This window comes from Chiroxiphia lanceolata, chromosome 5 (assembly GCF_009829145.1).
Source record: "Chiroxiphia lanceolata isolate bChiLan1 chromosome 5, bChiLan1.pri, whole genome shotgun sequence".
In the NCBI taxonomy this organism is placed as follows: Eukaryota; Metazoa; Chordata; class Aves; order Passeriformes; family Pipridae; genus Chiroxiphia; species Chiroxiphia lanceolata.
The window spans coordinates 3,232,500-3,249,328 of record NC_045641.1 but is presented as its reverse complement, the minus strand read 5'-3'; the positions used below and the strand labels follow the sequence as shown (position 1 = coordinate 3,249,328).

The following is a 16,829-nucleotide window of genomic DNA, read 5'->3' as shown; positions in this document are numbered from 1 at the left end:
CCCCCCAGGCAGCTGTGACAGCTGCCCCTATAGATTTATGTAACTACATATAGAGACTTTGACAGTGAGGTTGAGGCTGGGAGGCAGCGAGGGGATAGCATGGAGCTGGCAGGAGAGAGACTCTGCTAATGATGGGAGGGAGGAAAGAGCAGCCAGAGACATGTGGAAAACCTCCAGGAGCAGCTGCCAGCTTCAGCTTGGTCCACTCAGGACCTTGGGAAGAGGTTGAGTGTTGCTGCCTTGCCCCAACCCTACATCTCAACTCCTGCCTGCCTAATTCAACTCCTCTCTTCCCCTCCCCTTTCTCCCACCCTGTCGCTTTTTAGCTGTTTTATTATTATTATTCTCCTCCTTGACCCAGGGGCAGGTCCCACCTTGCAGAAGCTGCTGCCTCTTGCCCCTCCCTGAGCATCATCCCTCCTCATCCTGGAGCTCAGTGGAAACCAAGCAGGGAATGATGGAATCAAGCACTTGATCACCCTGGTCCTTTGATGTGCTTCAGGCTCCAACTCAGCCCTTCATCCCCTGGCAGACCCCCAGCCTATCCTAATTTTGCATCCACTTGGGCTCCTTCATCCTTGTCCTTCCCTAGAGGGATTCAGTGGGGAACTGCAGTCCTTGGTCAGCCCTTTTTGGGACAGCAGGGCTCTTAGTGGGCCCTTCATCCCCATCCTTCCCTGGAAGGATTCAGTGGGGAACTGCAATCCTTGGTGAGGCCTTTCTGGGGAAAGTAAAGCTCTCAGTGGGCACCCCTGTTAAAATCTGCCTCGATTTACAGCTTGATCTATTACAGTGCTCCTAGTAAATGTCAGGAGACAGGCGTGGGAGGGAATCCATGGAGAAGGAAAGGGATGATGAAGGAAAACTGCAGGGCTTGGCACTGGCAGAGGGGCTGCAGAGGTGCTGCTGGGGGTCCCCTGGGTCGCTCACGGCAGGGGAGATGTGGGCAGGGACGGTGGGGTGGGAAACAGAGGACACAACTTGGCTCTCCCAGGGGCTGCTTCCCTGTGGGATTGCTGGTCCAGCCCCCAGAATGATGGATGGATGCTCGGGCAGCGCTTTCTCCCGCCGTGGCAAGGCAGCCCCTGGCCATGCAGCAAGGGGAAGGGGGATTTTTAAGCTGGGCTTTAGTAGGCTTTAGTCCTGTTAAAAGCTACTGGACCCTACCAAGCGCCGGAGGTGAGAGCTGGGGGTGTTATGGATGCAGCTCCCGCCCCTCCGACCCCTGTGTTGGAACTCACATTAAAGATCAGGGCCACATGTCCATCATCAAACCCGGGGAGATCAGGGTGGATGTGCTGGGTATTTCCAAGGGAAAACAACGGAGGGGGGAAGGGTGGGAGGGAGGGGAAGGGAGGGTTGGAGAAAAAAAAAAAAAGTAAAATAAAAAAAACAAACTTTCAAATCATTTTTGGAAACGAAGCAGGAGGAAAACAAAATAAACTACCCAAAAACAAAGCCAAGAAGGAGAAATGTGTTTGATTTTCGGAACTCGCATCCCTTGCTTTGGTGGCGCTGCTTTGCCCGGTGCCTGGTGGGAATTTACCTCCGGAACATCCAACTGGGACTGGTACCTGTTCCTCTGCACCAGGATATTTGAGGGACACACATTCCCATCGCTAAAAATACCCTCCTTCTACCTGTTTTTTGCTCCCTGTCCGTGCTGGGATGTTTTTCACCCCAGTCAGGGAGATTTCATCCAAGGGATGATGAAACCCCAAGGGGGCCACACTGCAGGTCAAGCATCTGTTGAGGTCCTGCATCCTCCCCCATTTTTTTCCCAAAAAATCAAGCCTTGAAAGTACAGGCAATTCTGATGCCTGGTGTTGGTTTACTCTTCCCTGCCTCCTATGTTCACCTCCTTTGCAAGTATCTAAAGCAAAGGCTGCCTTATCCCTGTGGGGCAAAGGTTGGGATCCCTGGGGAAGGATGAACTAGTCTGGGGGGAAATGACTTGAAGTAGGATGCAGGGGTTTGCCTCTCCATTAAGAGGATGGTTTAGCCTGATTACATAATTTGATTTTATCCTTTTTTTTTTCCCCCTCCCTTTCTGTTTTTCTCTGTTCTGGAGCTGAATCCTCAGCAAGAGCAGCTGGGACCAATGAAAACCTTGGTGCCAGTGCCGCAGGGTGTGGGAACGGCCAGTCCTTGCAGGTGGATGCTGCACTAAAATCACCCAAAATTGCTTCCTGAGATAAAAATTACATTATTTTCGTTTTCCATGTCCTGTTCTTCCTTAAATCCTGCTGCTGCTGCTCTGAGGTTTGGCCCTGGCCCAGCTCTTGCAAAGGCTGAGCTGTGCAGGGTTGATGCCCTCCTGTGGATGATCTCCTTCCTCCCTCCCCCCCTGCACACAGCCTCGGGCTCCCTGGCACCCCTGGGAAGGCATCGAGGTGATTCTGGGCACCCACTATTCATGAAAGTACTTCAAAAATTTTTTTTTGGGGGGTATAGGTGGTTTTGGAGGGGGGTTTTGGGTTGAGAAAGCCTTTCTTGTCAAAATTACAACCCAAGGGTGCTGCCCAGCTGTGCTGTGCCCTGGGTGGCAGCAGGGATGGGTCCCCAGCCTCTCCTATTCCTACTTTTCATCCTGGCTGCTTTCCCCCCCCAAAGAAGCAGCTCCTGCCCCTCGGGAGCACCCACAGCACTTGGGCAACCCTTGAGCGAGGGTGGTGCCCGCTGGGCGAGCCAGGATGTCTCCACCAGCAGAGACGGCAACCCTGGTGATCCTCCATCTCCTGAGGGGGATGAAAAGCTCTCGGGATACCCGTCCCACCCCCTCCCACCTCACCTGGTCCTTCTTCTGGGAGAAACGCTGGTGGCAGCAGCCGTAGATGGCAGCGATGAGCAGCAGGGAGCCGGCCAGGGTGACGATGGTGATGATCAGGGGGGTGCTGAACTCGTCGATTATCGCCTCCCTCTCCATTTTGTCGTTGGTGACGTTGGCGATGCCGATGCCCAGCTGCCACACAAGGGACAGGTCAGGCCCCGGAGCCACCCACCCCCCGACGCACCTCGGGGCACATCTGCCCTGGGGAAGCTGGTGCTGTGAGCAGGGACCCACTTACCTGCTCTAACTTGTCCTTCCTCTCCAGCTCCTCGAGGATGTTATCAGGGTGCAAAGGGACTGGGGGAAGAAAGAGGCTGCAGTGAGCACAGGAGAGGGGGGGCAAGGTTGTGCCACCATCCCCTGGTCTGTGGGGTGATCCCCTTTCTGGAGATGTGTGGACACGAAGCCAACCCTTTTAGGTGCTTCACAGCCAGACGAGGAGCCAGGATCTCTTAGAAGGGGGACAACCCTCAGTCCCCACCATCCCCCAGCCCCAGGGAGTTGGGGGCATCTCCAGTGGGTGATTTATGAGTGAGGCCAACGAGGGGCTGTTACCAGCTCCTTCAGGCCATGCCAGAGCAGTGCAGGATTAGTCCCCAGTGTGCCTGGCTGCCTTGCCTTAGGTCAGATGCTGAAGGCTGGACTCCCCACCTAATGCATGGTTAGGTTGCCCTGATGATGAGGAAGGAGGGGATGGAGCTCAGGCCTTCCTCGCCTTCGTGTTACACAGCAGCGGGATGTCTCCATCTACCTGGCACCCTGGTCCTAAAGCAACATTTGGGCATCCCAGGGCTGAGATGAATTTCCCCAAAGGGCTGTGACATGGGCAAGAAACTCCCCTCTGTGGTCCCTTAGGGAAGGATTTGAACTGGGCACTGGATTTTAACCATTTGGGAGGAATTTTTCATCCTGGAGACTGGTTTCCTGCCTTAGGCATCATGGATGGGAGAGGGATCTGGTGCCTTCCTCGGAGAGAAAAGCTCATTTCTGGGGTCTTCTGAGCCAGTGGGATGGGGCAGCCCAAGGAACGGAGCCCCTTGGCCAAGCTCCACCAGACCTGAGGGTTCTGCCAAGCCTCCACCTACATCCCCGTGCCAGGGTCCCCGGTGCCAGTCCCATCCTGTCCCACTCTGGGCAGGAGGGTGGGGTCGTACTCACGGTGCAGGACCACCTGCATGTCCCAGCGCTGGGACTGTGGCTCGTGGGACAGCAGTGTCACCGTGCAGCTCTCCCTGCTGGCGTCGAACGTGTGCCGGCCCGTCGAGCACAAGCTCTCGAAGAAGGAGATGTTGGCGCTCGCCGTCCTCCACTCGGCCTGTGGGCACAACGAGGGTCAGCACTGTCCCCCCACCCAGGGACTGCCCAGGAACACCTCACCCCTTCAACAGCGATGGGAGATGTCCCATCTTCTAAGAATGACCCCTCCAAGGGAAGACTGGACGTGGCACTCGGTGCCATGGTCTAGTCGACGGGGCGGTGTTCGGTCACAGGTTGGACTCAGTTACCTCAGAGGTCTTTTCCAACCAAATTCCCTCTGTGATTCTGTGATCTTCCCTTATCCCTTTGCACTGCCTGGCTGCTGCCGGCCCTCCCAGGGAACAGGAAAAGTTTAAAAGTAGTTTCTTTACAAGAAGCTGAGCTCTTGGCCGCAGTTCCTCACCAGGGCCCTGCACCAGCCTTATCTGTGAGCCGCAGCCTTCGGTGTTACAGGAATAGCAGGTCCCTGAGGGAAGCAGGGCAGGGGGGCTGGGGAGGCTCAGGGGCCACAGTGGCAGCAGGGCAGGGCTGTGCAGCCCCACTGTTCCCCCACAGGCATCTTCAGCCTTTCTGCCACCTGCATTTCTACCATCTGTCCCCACCAACACGGGTCCCTGTCCTCCTTAGAGCTTCCCAACTGCTCCATGGGGAAGAGCAAGAGACAGTATTTTGCTTTTGGATAGAATCACACAATGGATCACAGAATGGTTTTGGTTGGAAGGGACTTTAAAAAATCATTTAGTTCCACACCCTTGCCATGGGCAGGGACATTTTTTGCTAGACCAAATTGCTCCAAGTCCCATCCAACCAGGCATTGAACACTTCCAGGGATGGAGCATCCATAGCTTCTCTGGGCAAGCAGGAGTGTCCCCAGGGGGAGTAGCCTGGTCAGCACTGGAGGGGTGGTAGAGGATTAGGTGGAGCCCATGCTCCCTCTGCTTTTTGTATCTGCTCAGTGCTTTGTAGCAACTGGGAGCTCACTAGAGACCATCACCCTTCTGCATGCACAGATCCCAAAGTGTGGATGTGACACTAAGGGACACAGTTTAGTGGTGGATTTGACAGTGCTGGGTTAGTGGTTGAACTCAGTGACCTTGGAGAGCTTTTCCAACCTTTTCCATGCACAGACCTGGCCTCCAGAGGTCCTATATGGAACATGCTGCATATACAGCTCCTTTGTGCACAGGTGCTCGTGCACAGGGGCTTGCCTGCAGAGTCCTGTGTGTAAAACTCCTCAATCCATGCTGAAACGAGGTGGCTGGATGGGAAAGGCTCTGCTCCTGCCAGCTCCATTCCCCCCAGACCTTCCCCTCCCTCTCCAACACCACCGGCAGCCGGCAGCATCCCACCTGCTGCACCGCAAGGATGGGAGCTGCCCGGCCGAGGAAGGCACCTAATCTCACCCCATCTTATCTAAATATTTGGGAAGCAGTCAGTGGAGACAGGATGCACTTGCCGGGGCGGAAGGCCGGCCCCGGGTACAGTGCGAGGGTGAGCTCAGCACCGTGAGGCCCCGGCTGTCCCTGGGAACCTCGCCTGTCCTTTCACTTCGCATCGGGAGAAACCTTCCTCGGGTCTCTCGGGAGTTGTACCATCCCGGGCGCATTCCTGGGAAAAGAGCTGCATGGGAAACCTGCCCCCGGGGCAGCAAGACAGGGTGGCATTCCCTAGAAAGCTGGTTCCCAACAGGACAGGGAGGAGGGGGCTGTGGCTTGGTCGTGGCGGTGGTTTTATCATGTCTGGACGCTGGGTGTTGCTCCTACGCCTGGAATGTCCTGAGGTTTATCAATCCCTGGCTGTGCAGCGCTTTCTGCTCGGCAGAGGAAGGGAAAGCCCCTCCTGCCTCCCTGCATCCCCCTTCCCCCGCAGCTCTGCATCCCCCCAGCCCTTAATAACCCACTTCTCTCCCTACCACCCTGGGGGGGGGGGGGGGAAGCTTTTAAAATGCTTTTTTCTTGGGTGGGAAAGGAAACTGGATGCGAGGCTAAAACGTAACTGAGCACCAAAACCACTTCGCTGCCGGCCGGTGAGCAGCGCCCAAACCCCTTCCGAGGCTGAACTGGGAACCCCTTTCGAGGCTGAACTGGAGGGACTGACCCTTTCCAGGCTTGGAGAGGGGCAGGGTAAGGCCGCTGAGCCGGCAGGGGTGCCCTGGCAGCTCTCCCCTCCCCGCTCGCATTCCTTGGCCGGAGTTGAGAGGCGCTGCCGAGCAGCTCGGATCCGGTTCCCACACTGGCGGGGACCTAAAACCAACATCCCCGAATGAGGTAACAGCACTTGAGTCAACAAACCAGCCCCGCCAGCTGGACAGGGCGAGGGGGACCACGACCCTCCTCGGTCAGGGGGTCCCTCCACCTGCTCCGGGCAATGTCCTGCTGTGCCCAGACTGGTGGGTGTCGCACAGAAATTCCCTCAGTAAAGGTCAGGTGCTCCTGCTGTTGCTTTTGCAACCCCCCCTGCAGCAGGTTCTCCCAAGCATCCATCGACTCAGCTCCCTGGGCTCATCCACAACCCGGTGGGGGACACGATGGAGGAGGACCAGTGACTCCCTGGGAAGTGGCCACAGGGTCATGTGGCACAACCACAGCTCGGGCTACACCAGCCACCTCTGACATCATCACCTCTTGCTTCACCTGACTCATTTTGGGGCTGGGATGAGGAGCAGAACACCCATCTATACATCCACCCATCTATACATCCATCTTTTCCAAGGAGGGAGTTACTCAAGCAGCCAAGAAAAACTCAACTGAAAATACACTTGACAACCAGTCCTTGGGAAAAGGCATCCTGTGGAATGTGAAGCATCAAGCTAATAAGCCTTATTAAAAAACCCATTAAGATCCTGCTCTAATCAAAGGAAGGAGAAGGAGAGGGTGAGGGAACATGGACCAAACTGTTCAGGGCTGGTTCAAAGCATCACCTGACGAGGAAGAATGCAGAGAACCAACCAGCCCATAAAATATATTTGATCCACAAAGTGGTACCAACTGTATATTTGGCTTTTGTTTATTATTTATAGTTTGAGTTCCTTTTTATTTTTAAATTTACTGGAGAAACGGAGGTGTGATGGGGCGAAACGTCCACAATTCCTGAGTTCGGCCCCAAATGTTTGCTGGGATCTTTGCATCAATGTTGCTGCCCCACGAGCCCAGCCATGGGGTGAGTGGCTGCACAGTGCCTTCTCCCTTGCCACGTGTGATCTGGACATGTCCCCCACCACTGGTCCCCCACGTTGCCCTTGATACTCCCCTGGCTTCTTGCTGGATCTGAATTTTCAGCACAACGCCGCCCCAACTCTGGCTCAGGATTGGAGCTGTTTCTGGAGCCACTTCTCCTTATAGCACACACTTTCCTGTTTTCCCACGGGCTGTGAAACGCAAAGGATTTTTTCACTTTGCTGTCAGGATTTGGCTGGGGACGTGTTTACCAGGGCCTACAAAGCAGGGAAGCCGGATAGTGCCATTTCTCTGTTATCTGCTCCGCTGAGGAGCCACAAAACCGGTCGCAATTCTCAGGGATCCAACGAGTGGAAGGTTGATGGGAGTTGTTTTGGCAGCCCAGGAGGGCGCTGCTATGGGAGGATGCATCCCTTGGAGCCTTTCTGTGGCTGTTTTGAGGCATAATTGGCATTTTGTACTAACAGTGATTCGGCTCATTATTAAACCCAGAGGAATCAAAGGGAAACGGGACCACAGACTTGCTGCTCACCAGCTCCAACACTCCATTGCCCGATGGAGTGAGCACAGAGGAGTGATGGATGAGGCCAAACTGGGATGTTTACCCACTCCCTAACTCACCAGTGCTTCCAAAAAAACCTCCAGCAAAGCCATGGGAAGGATAGCAGCTCCATAACCCACAAGGAAGAGGGAAGCATTAAACTCCAGCACGGTCATAACTAATCTCAGGCTCCAAAACTGGGTTTTGTCAATCTCTTTAAATATTTTTTTCTATATTCAGTATAAAATTTGACAAGAAGCTTTCCCAGCACGAAACCTGCAGCCACGTCCAGACACTACAGGAGGAAAGGGGTGATCCCAGGAGAAACTGGGGCATGGTGGTAATAAGGTCCCCCCTTGGAGTCATCCTCAACGTTGACAGCAACACTGAGAACACCATCACTGCTGCGGGTGTGTGGGCAAGGAGCACTTTCAGGCAGCAGCAGCCCAAGTTGGAAGGTGATGACCATGAGATGGCAGCAGAAGCAGGTGCTTCCCCTCCTCCCGGAGCACCGTGGGTGCTGTCAGGAGGTCTAAACCCTCTCCAGGGCGGCCACCAAGGCACAGGGAATTTCCAGAGCTGCTGTGGTCGGGAGGAATGACTGTGCTCGTCTCAGCCTGTATCTCAAGGGGTTTTATGAACTGTGTGGCTTCACTTGGTGAAGACTGAGGATGGAGAGTCATAGGACAAGTGGGAATGGTTTTAAATTAAAAGAGGAGAGATTTAGATTAGATGTTAGTAAGAAATTCTTGGCTGTGAGGGTGGTGAGGCCCTGGCACAGGTTGCCCAGAGAAGCTGTGGCTGCCCCATCCCTGGAAGAGTCCAAGCCCAAGTTGGACGGGGCTTGGAGCAACCTGGGGCTTGGACGGGGCTTGGAGCAACCTCCAACCTGGGCTTGGAGCAACCTTGTCCCTGCCTGTGGCACAGGGACTACATCCCTGAAATGCCAATTTCCTGATGCTTAGACTGCCAGAAATCAGGGCATTATACTGCCAAAACCCACCCCTGAACCCCACCCACAGCTCAGGTTGATACCTGTCAGGACCTCACCAGCCAAGTGGTGTCTCTTCCCCTTTATCATCAGCCTAAAACTTCATCCTATTTAGAAGTTATCAGTATTTTGCATCTTCCCTAATACAGGAGACTCACAGTTTCCACAAGAACCATTTTGAAGGTGGATATCCCTCAGGAAAACCAGTAGACAGTGCCCACCCACCAAAAGGGGTCTTGGTGTGCAGACTTGTGTTGGGCTTGCCTGTCCCCAGCCTTGGCACTACATTTTGCTACTCCCTGGTCTTGTACAGGGTCCAAAACAAATGAAATGGAGTTTTTTGCTCTCACTTTAGGGTTCTGTGAGAGCCAATACAGCATCAAGGAGTACAGTGAGTCCCAAACTCCAGGTTCCAGTGCTTCCCAGTTGCTCTGCAGTCGGATGCTGCCCTACCCCAGTGGGAGGTTGCAAGGTCTCACCAACCACACAACAACTCTGGAGCAACACCACATCCCTTTCTTATGTTTTGGAACAAAATTTCTGCCCCTCAACTAAGGCAAAAATTTCTCCTGTCAGGATTTGCGTAGGGAAAGGTTTACCCTTTAAAATTTCCCATTTAACTTTTTTGTAAGACCTCTGTGGGCTCAGCTGGTCCTTCAGCTTGAGGAAAGCCACATGGGCCTCTTCTCCTCCTGCCACATCCCCCACTGGCTGACACTGCTGAGTGTGGGTTTGCATTCACCATTTTGCATTGGTTGCATCTTATTGTGAGGAAATTACTCTCATTTCTGAGCATTTTCTCACGTGCTCAGAGCAGCAGCTGATCTCCCGTCACAACCCAGCTGCTAAACCTCCATGGAAGTCCAAAAAGGTGGTACTTACACAGGTTTTGGCTTCTTTCAGATACATGGTGAGCCAGTTGTTTTGCAACTCTACAGGTGTACCTTTAGCATCTTTACAGATGACCTGGAAAGACAGAAGAAAAGCAACTCTCAACGGCTGGGAAAGGTTGGAAGGACAGTTGGTCACTGATTTAGCTGCCCCAAGCCAGGAGATATCCCAGCAAAAGCTCTGCTCCATTTTATGGACACAAGACAGGCCCAGGAGCCCTTCACTCAGCCCTTTATATGTGGAAAGGGTTTTCACAGATGACTGACACGATTGTCCATGGAATGTTTGCTAATGCCCTTCCCAGACCAGGCCTAGGATTTGCAGTATGAGGTAAAGCAGGAATTGCATGGGGAGTAGGAAGATCCATGCCACCAGACTGTGATGCAGCCTAGCCCCACAAAAGATGATCATCCAGAAACAGGATCCCCTTCCCACCTTCCCAGCACTTTGGTTATCCTGAATTGTGTTTTGAGACCCCCCTACACTCCAAAACCACTTTCTACTGGTATCATTCATGTCCTGTTTATGCTGAGTTGTGATTTTTGCCCTCTCATCAAGTCCAAGTTCACACCAAGGCAGCTTCTGCTCTCCATAATGTTTACCTTCTTCCCAAATTTCACTTCTTCCCTGTTCAACACCCAGACCATAATCTCAGAATCATTGAATCATTTAGGTTGGAAGAGCTTTCTAAGATCATTCAGTCCAACCATTCCCCCAGCACTGCCAAGGCCACCACTAACCTTTGTTCCTAAGTGCCACATCCACATGACTTTTAAATCCCTCCAGAGATGGGGACTCCACCATAGCCCTGGGCAGGGTGTTCCAAAGCCTGACCACCTTTTCAGAGAGGATTTTTTTTCCTAATATCAAATCTAAACCTCCCCTGACACAACTTGAGGCCATTTCCTCTCATCCTGTCACTTATTACCTGGAGGGAGTGACCAGCCCCCACATCACTAAAACCTCCTGTCAGGGAGTTGTAGAGAGCAAGAAGGTGCCCCCTGAGCCTTCTTTTCTCCAGGGTGAGCCCCCCCAGCTCCCTCAGCTGCTCCTCATCAGATTTGTGCCCCAGACCCTTCCCCAGCTCCTTTCCCTTCTCTGGACGTGCTCCCCTTCACCTCCATCCTCTGTGTCTCTTCACTGGGAAGCTACAGGAGAAAGGGATGGGACTGAATGACCTTTAAAGGTACTCCAGAGTGCCCACCTTCCCACAGGTGTCATTACCTCATTTTGGAAAGAAGTGTTCAGGTGCTGGTGGCCAGGACTGCTGGGTACTGTGTGGTCCCCTGGGGCTGGGGGGGATGACTGGGCACTGTCAGGGCCCCTGGAGGCACTGGTGGGTTTGGCTGATGTAGGTCCAACATCGTGGCTTCTCTGGTCTGAGTCCTCTACATGCACCAAAAAAAACAAGCAGGGAGACACTGTTACAGTACAGAGGATACAGCTGACACAGCTCTGGTAGGGGTCAGCTGAAAATAAGCTTTTGGCTCTAGCCTTGCCTTGAGGATCATTGTGTCAAAACTTGGAGAGGCTTTGGGTTGCTCCTTTTAATTTTTAATTTATTTTTTTTTTTAGATTAACTTCGATATGGAAAGAATATCATTCCTGATTTTACTTTCTGCTGCTGAAACCCCTCAGAGCGTTCTGGAGAGCTGAACCCAAAGGCTGTGATGGCTGTGTGTGGGTAGCTGGGTAGTCACCTAAAAAAGAAGTATGGCATGACATTCATTTCACTTGATCTGGGGTGTCTTCCACGAAGTTTTCCTCAACAGAGGCAGACCTGGCTACCCAGGATCTCCCAGCCACCTCCATTAGGAGGGGATGAAGTGCCACAGCCTCTGTTGGCTGCACCTCCATGGTAGAAGTCCAGGGTGACATGTTTAGAAGTAGTGCCTGGTGCTAAATGAGACAGCCTGGGGTGTCCTGCCTACCTGTTACTCCAGAAGGGCACAAGCCCCATGTCTACCAGCCCCATGCAGATGTCTCAGATACCTGAGATCTGAGGGACCTCAGAAGATTTTGTAAAGGTCTGGAGCATCTTAGAATTATCTGTGCAATGGGAGCAGTGCAAGGAGCATAGCAGCCTCCTGCCTCCCCAGTTCTGTTTGAAGACATGGATCTTCATCCCTGGGTTCCTAATTGATCCTGAAATGGTGACAAAGAGAAATCAAATGCCACAGGATGTTCACAGCCTGTTTGCTTTTGGGACTCCTGCCTCTTCCACAGAAAAGATGAGGGATATTTCTCTCCCAGACACATTCTAAAGGCTCCAGGAGAGAATTAATTCCAAAGCCATCTGTTTCTCTTGCATTCCCTCACCTAGTTATTAAATATAGAGGGTTTTTTAGACCTCTTCAGGCTTAATGCTTGAGGTCAAATTTGAATTAACATATTTTCATATATCATCCTTTAATGAAGAGCAGTCCTGTGGAGCAGGAGGGGAATGAAACATCCTCCATGATGATACTCATTTCACCTCCTTATGGCTGCTAAAATGCTCAAAACATGACTTGGGTGAATCCAGTGAAGATGGTCTTGCATTAAGACCTTGGCCCATTCAGTGATACCAACAGCTGACGGGGATGGAGGTGGTTTTAGAGTGGCTTCTTTATTGCAGGTAACTGGAAATTGGTTCAAGAACAACATTCTCCAGGGGAAAATGATGCAGGGCTTCAGTGTCATCATAGCTTTTATTCAGAGCCAAATGGGAGCTGAACCCACAATCCCAGCCAAGTCTGGAAGGCTCCACATGGAGCTCTCACACTCCCACAGGGTGACTCCTTCCCTGGGAATGCTACCAGAGAAAATGCCAAGGGGGACACTAAACCGTGCCTCAGCAGGGGATTTGTAACTAACATGACTCTATAAAGCTCCAGAGATCTAGAGAAAACATATTAATGGTGTTCAGCAAGATCCTGAACACCACATGGACGCTCCTAATGCTGCTTAGACAGAAGTCAGCAGCCAAGCCCCTCCCGCAGCGGTGAAGAATGTCCTCCCCAAGCGCTTAGACTCTTTTAGAGGTTGCAGACTCAGAGTTTAGCCACAAAATCTCCTTAGTCATCTAAAGCTCATTTGCTGTGCATGCCCAGACGGCCTTCACTAAGCTGTCAGCTGTACTAGGGATCTCCTGCACTCAACATTCCGGGTGCTGTCAGACTGTTTCACCAGCTCCGCAGCGTCGGTCCCCACCCCTGAACCCATCGCTGCTGGCCCCTGTCTGCTGTCACTGGAGATCGAGTCACTGCAGTTGAGGGTGCCCTGGACACTGTTTAGTCCATCCAAAAGCCACTGTCAATGCTTTGCCAGTTGATTCTTGCCTTGAGTTTCACTGACTGCATTGACTCGACCTCCGCTGATGGCAACAGGGACCTAAATACAAGGATGTCACAGAGACAACTACGCTGGGAAGTCCTAAAATGAGACGAGGTGATGACACCCTGTAATGGCAGGAGGTGTTCAGGGTAGACAAAGGGAAAGACCACAAAAGGGCCTCCCAGCACAAGAAATCAAGGTTCTCATCTTCTGGTACCTGCTCCAGGAGTCAGTGTGGTGGCTGCCTCTGGGCTCTTGTGGATGCTGCCAGGTGGTGAAGTCGGAGATGTTTTACTGGTGGAGGGGGGCAGAGATCCACTTAAAGGGGTAACAGAAGTGCCGGTGCTTCCAGGTCTGGTGGAAGAGGCAAGGTCCTGGGCTGGAGAACTGGAAGAAGAATGAGGCTGCTTGGTGACGTGTGTGGAAAAAGGGGCACGGTCCTTGGGGCCAAGGGCAGAGCTGCTGCTCAGGACTCCGGTGCTCTCAGTGGTACTGGCCAAATGATCCGGAGGCTGGCCTCCCTGAGCATCCGACCTGGATGTGGCAGCAGCCCCTAAACCTCCCTGGGTGGTTGGAGGGCTGCTCACATGAGTGAGGACAGGGTTTGCAGTAGTGGTGGTCCCCAAGCTTCCCGAACTGACTGTAGGACTGGTCTGCTGCTCGGCAGCAGCGGGGGCCGCAGCAGGGCTGGCTGCGGATGCTCCAGAGCTGGCTGCAGAGCCGGCCTGCTGGGAGCTGGGGGGTGATGTGGTGGGGGCAGGTGTTGGGTTTCCCTGTTTGGTGGTGGTGGTGGTGGCCCCTTGCACTGTGGTAGGTGACGATGCAGGGGTGGATGGGGTGGTTCTCAGAGTGTTTGCAGTGGTGGTGCCTTGAGCAGCGGTGGGTGATGCGGCAGAGGGTGCAGGGGCTTCTGGCTTGGCTGTTGTGGTGGTCGTTTGAACTGTGGTAGGTGACTTAGGGTCGGGTGGTGTGTCTCCTGCACTGCTTGTAGGGGTGGTCGCTTGTGCCTTGCTGGTGCCTGTGGTCGTGGTGATGGTGTCACTTCCGTCTGGACCTGCAGGAGCTGGTTCATCCTCGCAGCTGGCACCTGCGGAAAAGTAAAAATGCCAAGATAAACCGTGAACTAAGGAAGCTGCCCTTGGTTTCCACCCAGAACAGGTATTTGTAGAAATAAACGCTGCCCATAAACACTGAGTCATTCACTCGGGGCTCGCCTCGTGCTCTCTGAGCTCATATCAAATTCCACATTCTGGTATCACTGTGAGGAGGAAACCCGAGGAACCTCCATGACAAATGTAGTCAAACTCACAGGACTTCAAAGTGTGAGCAGGAGGACAAGACCTGCTGGTTCCCAGAAGGCAGATCCCTCTCACATGGCAGGTCCACCAGCTTCTATGCAAAGCCCTGCAAGTGATTCCCAAAATGAAGCAGATCCAGCCCTTACAAGGGGCCAGCAAGGGATGTGCCGAGTGTGTTTGTCCAACCCTGTTATGAGGGTCTCTCACATCCCTGAAGTGTTGATGATAAATCAGGTGACACTTAGAATCACAGAATCATCAAGATTGGAAAAGACCTCCAAGATCATCGAGTCCAACCAACTACCTCCCATTATCCTACATCAGGAGATCTGTGGTTGGTTTCTGAACAATACTTTAAGTTCTTAGATGATGAAGCTGTTTCTCAGTGAGGGATTCAGCTGAAGGACAGTTTTCCTGACAAGAGAGAACCCTCTGACAGCAGAGAGCTCTGCAACATCCCACAGCTCTAAAAGGTGGTACTTTCACTACTAGACCAATATAAAACCTTGGGTCTATTTTTCAGTTTGTAATCACTGCAGGAGCTCCATCAACTGCTGCAGAGATAATTTCTCCATGTGGTAACCACCAGCTCTGGGCTCTTGCTCAAATTCACCCCAGGAAAGGTTTGACCAATATTTCACCTTTCAGGAGCTGCAGGCTGCACTGAGCCACTTTATCCATGGATCTGTCTGGAGTCAAGGCAACAACCTGATTTTGGGGGTGTGTGTGTGTGTGTGTGTGTCTTCCATTTGGTGACTGTACAGAAGAATGCTATTTTTTTTTCCTTCATGAAGCATCTGTACATTATTTCCAACCCTCCCAAACAGGAGACACACTTCCAAGATCTGATTTGCAGCCTAATGCTGCTCTCCAGAGATCTGCTTCGTTCCTCCGTGCCAGCACAACAGCAAAGGATTTGCTCTCACAGAACCTGCACTGGTTGTGTGTCAAGGGCCTGATGAAAGCTCAAGTTTCTGATGGGAAAATTTAACCCCACCATGTCAGGACCTGGTGTGGTGGAGTTATGTTTGAGAAGGACTCGGGGAGTGGGATTTGGGGTGGGGAGGATGCAACAGATTTGAGGTCCCATGGAATGGAATGGAATGGAAGAGAGAGGTTCAGAGAGGAGAGGAGAGGTTCAGAGAGGTTTGGAGAGGTTCAGAGGGGAGAGGAGAGGAGATTTCAGTCGGAAGGGACTTGTAATGATCTGCTGGTACAACTGCTTGACCATTTCAGGGGAATCATAGAATGGTTTGGTTTGAGAGTGACCTTAAAGATTATACAGTTTCAATCTCCTGTTGTGGCAAGGACAACTTCCACTAACTCAGGTTGCTCCAAGACCCATCCAACCTGGCCTTGAACACTTCCAGGGATGGGGCAGCCACAGCTTCTCTGGGCAACCTGTGCCAGGGCCTCGCCACCCTCACAGGGAAGAATTTCTTTCTAATACCTCGTCTAATCCTCTCCTCTGTCATTTTAAAGCCATCCCCCCTTGTCCTGTCACTCCATAAAAGTGCAGACCTCCTCCTGAAACATGGTTCCTACTCCTGTTTCCCCATCAGCCTCTGGGAGTAGCCATTCCCATTCCTGGAAACACCATTAAGATGTGAATTTAACTGAAACTAGCAGCATGAATTATTTTAGGAAACACTTGGCTTGTGAGAGAACATTTCCATTATATCTACAGGAAAAGAGCTTTTGTGGAGATAAGTCATATTTCCTATAGGCTGATCACTGTCTGCGGGAGAAGGAAAGGTAGGGAAGCAAAACACCAGCACAGGGATCTGAGAGATAAACCCCAAGTGCCAAAGACAGGAGGGAGTTTTGCTCTACCCACCTCCTCAGTTTTATTATCAACCTGTGTGCCTTGAATCTGAATCCTCAGTGATGGCTGCACCATCACTAGAGAGAGACCAGGCATCCAGTGAGCCACAAAATGGGTCTGTCCCATAAACAGGGTGTAAAACTTTGTTGACAACAAAAGAGGTAAAGCAAAAATATCCCCTAAAGGTAGAAACAATACATAAAAGAGATGTAAATAAAGAAAGGGTTGGAAGCAAAGGGGAAATCACCCACTGCTCTCGCTTCCTCTTTGTGCCACAGCCCCATCCCAGAGAGGCAGAAAGCACAGGCACCAAAGAGAGGTCAGAAAGACAATTCCATTCAACCCTGTCCACATGAGAAGGGGCCGTGCTTTGGCTCTGGGCCAGGCCCGGTGGCCAGCTGGGACCTTGTGGTCCAAGAAACCAGGATCCCTGCCCCAGCACTTCCCTGCCTAGGCCTGGGGAGCTGCAGATAGTTTTTTACCACTTTAAACTGGAAATGGAGGCAAAAGCCCAAAGCAAGGGATGCAGAAATCTGGTGGGATCCTCCAGGTTTGCCCTGGTGGGGCCTCTTTTGAGGTGCACAGGGTGACACTGCCCAAAAAAATAACTGGGAGAAGAACCAAGACTCAAGTTGATGCCCACAAAACTTACTGGTGTTTTATCTTTCTGCATCAACTCCTAGTTTTCCTCTTTGCTAAGGTCAA

At 52.3% G+C, this 16,829-nt stretch overlaps 1 protein-coding gene across 3 annotated transcripts in view; it reads right to left on the bottom strand.

The window, feature by feature from the left end:
- Positions 1-16,829, bottom strand: part of PODXL (podocalyxin like) — a 46,993-nt gene that overhangs the window by 3,649 nt on the left and 26,515 nt on the right. For 2 of the 3 annotated variants that reach the window (XM_032689021.1, XM_032689022.1), the window contains exons 2-8: positions 13,219-14,088; positions 10,911-11,074; positions 9,678-9,761; positions 3,989-4,145; positions 3,069-3,127; positions 2,792-2,962; positions 1,242-1,298 (exon numbers count right to left, since the gene is read on the bottom strand). In XM_032689021.1, coding sequence (XP_032544912.1) covers positions 1,242-1,298; positions 2,792-2,962; positions 3,069-3,127; positions 3,989-4,145; positions 9,678-9,761; positions 10,911-11,074; positions 13,219-14,088 — 1,562 coding nt within the window. The remainder of the gene's footprint in view (positions 1-1,241; positions 1,299-2,791; positions 2,963-3,068; positions 3,128-3,988; positions 4,146-9,677; positions 9,762-10,910; positions 11,075-13,218; positions 14,089-16,829) is intronic. The other variant, XM_032689023.1, reaches the window with a different exon arrangement.